The sequence below is a fragment of the Protopterus annectens genome, chromosome 1.part2 (genome assembly GCF_019279795.1).
Source record: "Protopterus annectens isolate FY-2018-M chromosome 1.part2, PAN1.0, whole genome shotgun sequence".
NCBI lineage: Eukaryota > Metazoa > Chordata > Ceratodontiformes > Protopteridae > Protopterus > Protopterus annectens.
Window position 1 is genome coordinate 622,356,710 of NC_056727.1, and position 9,117 is coordinate 622,365,826.

General features: G+C 37.1%; 1 protein-coding gene across 1 annotated transcript in view; it reads left to right on the plus strand.

Moving 5' to 3' along the window:
* The window catches only part of OPN3 (opsin 3), a 730,438-nt gene extending 725,738 nt beyond the window's left edge, over nt 1–4,700 (plus strand). The window contains exon 4 of the mRNA XM_044058020.1: nt 3,717–4,700. Within this exon, the coding sequence (XP_043913955.1) occupies nt 3,717–3,977 (261 nt within the window). The 3' untranslated portion in view covers nt 3,978–4,700. The remainder of the gene's footprint in view (nt 1–3,716) is intronic.
* Nucleotides 4,701–9,117: the final 4,417 nt, after the last annotated feature.

Here is a 9,117-nt window from a genome sequence, read left to right on the forward strand (position 1 = left end):
GTTGCCAAAAATGGGAAGTGGGGTATTAAGTGGTTGAAGGTTAAGTGTGTTTTTAAATAAGATTGCAACTCCACCACCCTTTTTGGTATTTCTATCTTGCCTTAGAATGTTATATCCAGGGGGGAGAATTTCTTTGTCTTGGGTGGTGGGTTTTAGCCAGGTTTCAGTTATGGTTAGTATATCTGGTGAGTAGTGGGCTATGAATGCATGTAAGTCTTGTAGTTTGTTGGATATACTTCTTGAGTTTAGGTTAATAATAATTAGGTTTGTTTCCTGTTTGTGGTAGAGAATTTCATAGCTTGGTCCTGGGTTTGGGTGTATGTCTCCTGAGATTAGTAGCCATCTTTTGAGGAATAGTTTGAGTTTGATGGTGTGAGCTAGGTCTGTATGATGTCTAGGTGTTGTTATTCTATGGGGAGATAATGTGGTTTGTGGTTTGGTTACAAAATATAATGGGCTACTATTAAATAGTGTGGGGCAGATTGTAATGTTTGTATGTGTATGTATGTGAGTGTAGGCATGAGTTGTGTGGAAGGCAGTGTTTAATGGTATGGTAGCATGTATGGAAGTGGTGTAGGCTAGAGTAGTGAGAGTTAGTAGGTGTAGGCTAGAGAAGTGAGAGTTAGTAGTAGTAGTGGCAGTATGCCTAGCATGATTTGTTAGGGGGTATTGGAGGAGATGTATGTATGTGGTGGGGTGTGGTGAGAGTGGGAGTGGATAAGGCTATTGAGGGAAGGTGATAGGTTGTAGAATTAGGGGTGTGACTATTGGCAGTATAAAGTTGTGAGCACTGGGGGCGAGTGGGAATTGGGGGCAGGGTAGGGGAGTGGAGTGAGCCCAATGGGCGATCGGAGCGGGAAGAGCTGAGAGGAGTGAGAACGAGAAACTATCAGTGAGCTGACCCTTTGGAATAGTAAGGTTCAACAGCTATATGCTTGGTAAGTGGGGGTCCAAGGGTGGGGTAATACACAGCAGTCTAGAGAGACTAGTCTAGGGGGGGAGATTCGTATAAGCCAATTATTGATATATCTAGTACTACAAGGGCTAGGGATACAACTGAAGAATGTTGGTATATGGGGTACTGTATGTAAAAGTGTGTAAATGCTGCCACCTAGTGGTGAAAAATCATATAGGGGTACACTGTTCTTTTAAATACAGGCAGCTAGAAATATTTAAAATCAGGGAGTGGAGTGGAGTAAAGAGGGTCTATGGACGGCAGTAGGCTGCTAGTGTGTTATGCTGTGGGTCTTTTGGTATTATAATACAACAAACTAGATTTAGCAAGTGGTTAGTTCTTACTTAATCTCAAGATAACACTAGATGGAGACCCGTAGATAGTTCAACATACACGCTGACTCCTGTTTGAGGGAGAACAGGCTACACCCAGTGCTGTGGTTGTTTTGGATCCACACAATCCCGGGATGATCACCTTAGGAGGTTATGCATCTTTGTTGGTTAATTAAACTCTGTGGAGTACCCGAGGTTGGAGGGTGAGGGTAATAGCGAGCTGTAGAGAGAGAAAGAGGCTGTTTAGTAGTCAGGTAACATTAGGTGGGTAGAGAGTAAGTAAAAAGCGGAGTGTCTAGGAGGAGAATAGGGTAGATATGTTAGGTCAGTTTAGGAAGGTATAGTTGTACTAGTTAATGCTATATAGAGAAGAGTGGGTGAGTACAAAAGCAAAGAAACAGAAAGGATACAAAACTGTATAATGCTGTACCAGGTAGACCATACAACAAGGGTGTAGGAGGAATTACATAAAACAGTGCATTAGCATAAAACAGTGCATTAACATTTCAGGTAGAATCAGAAACTAAGTGGCTAAGTAAGGCAGAACACAGTGTTATACAATGCCTGATGGAAATTAGCAGTAAACATTAAAATATGTTTCAAAAATGCAGGCTATATATATTCTAAGTGTTTCTGCCTGCACTGATATTTTTAGTTTATTGTTTGCGATAATGCATGATAGATCCTGAGCCGTTCTGATACTGCACATTGCTTTTATCACTTCTGTCTTTCTGAGTATTTTGTTGATGTGTTCCCAGAAGTTAGGTACTGCATCTGGACCTGGGGTTTTCCAGTTAGAGGCTTTTCTTAACTTTGTTTCAATCAAATCCTGAACCTTTGAACTTCTTATTCTTTCTTTTACTTCTTCCATACGTTTAGCATCTTTGTTATGTTCCACAGGATCTTCATAAATACTTCTCCAAAATGTATCTATTTCTTCTTTTTTAATGGTCTTTCAATTCCTTTACCTTGTTTCCCAGTTCTCTATAAAACTTTTTTGGGTCATCAATAAATTGTTTATTTTGTACTTTTCCTTTATATTTATCAGTATGTCTTCTAAGTTTTTATGCCTCTGTTGATATTTTTAGTTTATTATTTGTGATAGTGCATGATAAATTATGATCCGTTATAATACTGCAAATTGTTTTTATCATGTCTATATTTCTGAGTATTTTTGTTGATCTGTTCCCTCTTCTATAGTCCTCTAACAGTGACACTTCTTGTCTTAATTGCTTTATAGTTTTCTCTATTCAATACTTCTATAATGGCATTTGATTTCTCCCCTTCCTTTCCCTTTCTACCCTGTGTTCTTGTGGTAGAAGTTTAGCTGTTATTTATTTAGCTGCACAGTAATGCATCCTGTTTACTTCTGTTATATCACACGGTTCTGTATGGACAATCCTAATTACTGTATTCATTTGTTTTATCAGACTTCTGACTTTTTTGGGGTTTTATTGACCTCCTGTAGTCTATTTCTTTCATTGATCTTAATATGCCTGTCTATTTCATAGATTCATAGATTCATAGATTAGTACTAGGCTAACTGTCGTTGGGGGCCATTTTAAGCCTAGCCAATTACCCCATGTGAGAATCAAACCCTGCACTTTGTGTTTCTAAGGTAAGCACCTTAACCATTACACCAACCTCCCACCCCTGTCAATATTAAATCAAGCAACTCTTCTCTTAGCGCATTTTCTTCAAAACTGAGAGCGCATTTTTTGTACTCCATTTCCTTCGGGCACTCAGTAGAAAGTTCTATAGCATCTTCCTGTCACACATTCTCTTCAATTTCATCCTGTGTTATCCATTGCTCTGTCACATGGAAACTCTCTGGCCTGTCACTCCTCAACATTGACTGAGTCAGAGTTGCCAGCTGACCATTGTGGCAACTGACCATTGCTTCCCATTCCACTGGTTTCTCCTTAATCTGGATGTGCATTGCTCTGTCCTGCTGTGGTGCTTTCTGAGTTAGATTTTCTATACTGAATCCTTCACTTCACAGGTACTTCATAACACCAGTTTCTATTTCTTTAACTTCTCAATTACTAATCCTGTTTTCTACTTTTCCTCTTTGTCTTCTTTTTTTTTTGTATTGTAAAGTTTTCCTCTTTTTATGTGAAGATGCTACTTTGATGAGAGAGAGATCACAGATTACCAGTAAGCAAAGTATAATCAGAACATGGAACTCAGATGACCTTTTCTCATATGTATCACTTTACAATTTGATTTTAATAAGATGTGGGTTTTATTTTTCATTTTATTTTTGAACTGTACTGGTATACTGTACATGACAGATAAAACTTGAGCAAGCATAAGATGCATGTTAGAAACAATGTTTGTTAAGAGCTATATTCCCTCATAGTACTTGTATGCTTGTATGAATCATTTCATTGTGAGTAATTACACTGTCTTTTTTCTGTGCATTTCAGTTCCGCAGATGCCTTGTGCATCTTCTATGCTCACGCATGCTAAGAATTCAGCACTCCATTAAGTCAAAGCCAACGGTGACGACAGATATGCCAGTTCGGCCAATTATGTCACAACAAGCCAAAGAAAGACCTAAGAAGAAAGTGACTTTCAGCTCTTCATCCATTGTTTTTATTATAACCAATGATGAAAATCATGACATTGATGAAGGCACTAAAAATAGCTCAGCAAAACTGAATGTGATCCAGGTCAAACCATTGTAATTTACTGAGGTACACTGGAAAAAGCAAGGGCACTTACAAGCACTGCTCACAGGATTTGTCACATTGATATTAAATTAATATTCTGCTCATGGCAAGTTGCAACTTAATTTTTTTGAAATTCTTTGATCATCATTTCCAGAAGAAATCATTCACAAAGCAGCTGTGATTAAAAAAAAACATTTTGACAGGCTCAGAATGCTATCATTATTGTCTGTTAGTCATATCCTACTACCTATAAGAATGTGTTATCTTTTTATGAGACAATGTGTTGCACTGAAGGACAAAACAAAATCATTTTGCTTACTTCGCTCATTTGTCATAAATTATATTTCTGTTGAACATAGAGCATAAAGCAGACAATGGCATTTTTGCTGTGGAGTGATGCCTACATCACATGTGTGGACCATGGAAACTGGAGGTTTTTAAAACACAATAAAGTAAAACTTTTAATGAAGCTAAGCAGCCTACTTGTCCTGGAAAAAATAACTGAACTGCTGTCTTAATCAACAATGTTTTATTTGATCCCAATTTCCACTATTCCACTCCTTATGCCTTTGATTTCCTTAAATAGAAACAATTGCCAAATATGTCCTCCTTGAATGTACTGTTCTCTCTATTTTTGCTTAAAAATCTGTCTTGTATGAGAGTGTTTAATGGCATGGTCTGACATTTTCTTATATAAATCACAAAAAAAATAAAGTATACACAAAACCTCGCTAACCTTAATATGATGACATATTAATCTAGTTTGTTTTATCTTACTGAGCTGACCTGCATTAGCCAGTGACAAAAATGTTAAGGTAGTAAGGTGCAGATGTTGGAACACAAACTTAGAGCACTGAAATGGTATTAGTAGCCAAATTGTATCAAATACTTTTACTTGGCTGATGATGTTAAGTTAGTGATTGTTAGTCTGTATATATTAAAAAATCGTCCATATGAAATGTGTTTTGAAAATATATTTTTCTGTTAAAGAGAGAAAACAGTGAAATGCTGACCCAGGCCTTAGAGCAATGACACATGAAAAAGAAAAACATAAACAAAAAATCCCATTACAACCATTTTTCTCAGCAAAGGGCCTTTGACTGGTCATGTAATCTTATTGCACTCTGAGACTGTCGTACAGTGCAGGATGCTAAGGAATTACCATGAATTGTAATGTGGTCAGTAATTAATGTCATGAAGATGGTGGGTGCCATCCGGGCCTAAATATATATGTGGTAAATTAAAGGCAGCTTGAGTGAAGGGTCTGCGACCAGCTGTCTTAGGGCCACATGGGGCTCTTTGGCTATTCAGTATGTGTGAATGCACCCACTTCTTGCACCCACTTTAAATCCTTACTAAAATCACACTTCAAAACTTACCAGATATGCCCTTGCAACCCCCCCGTCTAATACCATCCACCCCCCCACCCACTACCTCTCTCAGCCCCCTATCAACAACCTACTCTTAGCAAGCTTAGCTACGCATGTTCCGAGGCTACCTACCACATAATACTAACCTCTTGTAGCAACAACTGCTAATGGCTGTTATGTACCTCAAAAACAGATTGCATCAATTGTTCACTGATGAATCTCAACTACATTTGTAACCATGTTTAGTATATGTCACCATATTTTAAAATTGTACTATGTTCTACAGTTGTTTTACATCTGTTTTCTTCTTGTCTTGCGTCCTTAACTGGACTAATGTCTATATTTAAATGCTATGGTTTTTAACTGTATAATGCAAATAATACATAATGTGGAGCTTTTCTCCCCTGGCCTCTGCTGTCCAGTTGGGCTCTCCTGGTCAACAAATGTAAATAAATAAATAATAAATAAATAAATAATTTAAAAATATGACTAAAAATAAGAACAAGACCATTAAAATGCAGCAGTCTAATTTAAATGTTGATATTTACGTATAGTCACGGTGGTACGGCGGTAGCGTTGCTACCTCACAGCAAGAGGTTCTCCCTTTCGATTCTCGGCGTGGCTTGGGAGTGCCTTCTGTGTGGAGTCTGCATGTCCTCCCCGTGGTTGGGTAGCATTCGAAAGACATGCATGCATAAATGGGCGTGCCTTCGTTGAAGGTTGGGCGTCGAGCTGGCACCACGGCATTTCATAAAAATCTACTGCCAATCATTAGCTGACTGGAGTTCCGGTGTGGCGACCCCTTACCTGGAAAAAGCCGAAAAGACAAACAAACATACAGACATCAGGAAATATTTTTCATATCACTGAAACCCAAAATGCACCACACTTTCTTTTTCCATTCTTTAGCCAGGAAGCTACCATCACACCATATTGTGTATGTCTATGTGTGCATGTGTGTTTGTGTGTGCTAAAATTGTTTGCTAGAGACATTTTAAAAAAGATTTTCTGATCTCTTACCATACTGACCTCTTGAACTAATATGTTTTCTTTCCAGATCAGTGTCTTTTTAGTCATATAGTGTAATAGTTCTAAAATGTTAGCCCATGTCTAACATATAACATGATCTCTATGAATTACTCCAATCAAAAGGTATGATTGATTTTTGCTGTTATATAAACCTGGATTAAACATATTGAGTAACAGATGCACAATTGTTTAAAGGCACAGTAACAAATGTAGTGAATATCCTTCATTTTTTCCCCAATTTTTGTACAGTGAAGACGAAATCAGCAAATATATCCTGTGCATGAGTGTAGTCATTAAAGCTTCCACTGTCAAGATATACAACATTTTAGGAACATCTGTCCAAAATATCTGCTAAACTCTTATTTTTTGCAAGGCAACAAGAGAGGGATATGCTTTTGCACTACAATGACTGAGATCAAGGCTTGGCCTTGTGTGCTACACAAGAGGATAGTAGTTCAGAAACCCCTCCCTCCCTGCTCAGTATCACAGCAATACAGAACTGAGCAGTGTGGGGTTTTGGCATAGCATGTACATGCTGCAGTCTGTGAGCAAAGACTTTGTAAATTAGGCCAATGTCCATCCTAGTGCACTGCTTTACAGTCATCCTTCATAGTACAGTGATATAGAGACATCTGTCTCTCATGCCGTCTTACAAATGCACATGCACACACACACACACACACACACACAAATATTATACAATTTACAAATGTGACTTGTTTAGCAAAAAAAAGAAAAGTTAACAGAAATGTTATTTTTTTACATATACTGTTGTCCTAGGTTACAAACAGCATGTGTCTTGTTACATTGTACAAACCCTAGTTGCTGGGAAATAGATTTATTGAAAATAAATTAAAAAAAAGATGTTTATAGCTGGTCATATAATATTATACATAATGAAAACTATGTTTTGTAGTTGTCATCCTGTTACAATTATTGTTTGCTCATATTTTTCTGCCCCTAACCATGTTCTGTAAGCTCAAGTAGTTTTGTTGTTTTAAAACATATCAGCATCTTGTGTAGTAGAACTATACTTCTAAACTTTGATCAAGAAATCTGGACAAAACCCAAAATAATGGAGGGTCCAAAATCAGTTTTTAAATATTCCCAGTGCGCTTATAAAGTTAGTAAAGCAACACAGTCTGTATCGACTTGCTTTATGAGGTATGAAACTCGAGTTCCTGGCATTATTTACTGACTGTAATCCTTGGTGATTTATCAGAAAATCAAAAAAAAAAAAAAAAAAAAAAAAAAAAAAACAAGGGACAGGGAAAAATATGAAATAAAATCAGGAACACTTTGCAAAATTCTGGACAGTTGAGCAGTATGAATTGAATATAAGCTAACAAAAGGAGTAAAACAATTCTTTAAACTGAAACAACGCAATTATGTCATATAGTTTGTAGGAAATGCCCATGTTAAACTTAACATATAGTACATATCTTATGTAAGATGGGTAGTAAAGAGGCTAAAGCCAAGCTTAAAATATTTGTTTTGTACGCTGTGTACATGTACGATTTATTTTTAAGTATGAAAAAGTAATATAATATTCCAGGTAATATACTGGAACCAGAAGTGGATTGCTAAAAGCAAGCACAAATGTAATAAAAATGACTATCTTTTCTTCACAAACAGTTCTTTTTTCATGTTTTGCATGGAATTCTAAAGACTGGGTACATTGCCTTTTGTGCTCATTTTGTCCATGCTGAGAAATATATTGCTTATAGTAAAATGATATGCAGTCTGATATAATGTTGATAGAACAGGCTGTTGCAATAAAAGTGAATGGCTATACTAGAAAAAAAATCAAACCGTTGCTAATCCATGCTGGAATAATTACTGACCTACTGACTTGTCTACTGTGAGCATTTGTATATTATTTGTGTATATGGATTAATGTCTGTTCATTAATGGTAATTTCACAGGGTCCCAGACTTCCAAAATAGTTAAAAAGAAACTGAATTCAGCAAAGGTAAAGATTTTTTTCCTTTTATTATTGTAAGAGGGAAACATTCATCATCCCTCCATGTGTATGAACCCACCCATAATTCTAACTAATACAAATTAACTCTTCAAGGTAATATATAGGGGTGCGGTTAGGGGCAGGGTTCCCACTCCACCTTACTCATGTGTTTTAACCTTAACCCTAACCATAACCCTGCCCCTAAACCCAAACCTACACTTCACATTACAAAACAGTATTTCCCTACCACTACACAACCCACTCGGACATACTTCCCATACAGTAACACAGATGCATGGCACAGTATGACATGCTCTCACACAAATGCAGAAACTTTCCACATTCCTGAAAGTTTTGGCATTAATACACACACAACCACTTACTCTAATAGGTCCATAGATTTAGAGGTGTATACTAGGTAATGACCACTAGGGCCCTTATAAGCGTAGCCATGAAACTTAAATGTGACCCACAAATTTGATTTATGGGGTGATTTACTGACTGCCTCTGTCAATCAGAGACATAGGCATCAGACCAGGAGAGAAAAAAAGGGATGATGGATCTGCATCTTGCCACAGGAAACACCAGTTTTAACGCATTGTGCTGAGAAGCAGTTAATGTTGGGGTAGTTAATCTAAGCAAACCAACATCAGTTTTAATGCATTGTGCTAACTGAGAAGCAGTTAATGTTGGGGTAGTTAATCTTAGCAAACACATATGTAACACAAAAAGTTAACATTACCCCATTCTACAAACCCTATACTCAATAAGCAATGTTTGAAAAAAATGCCCC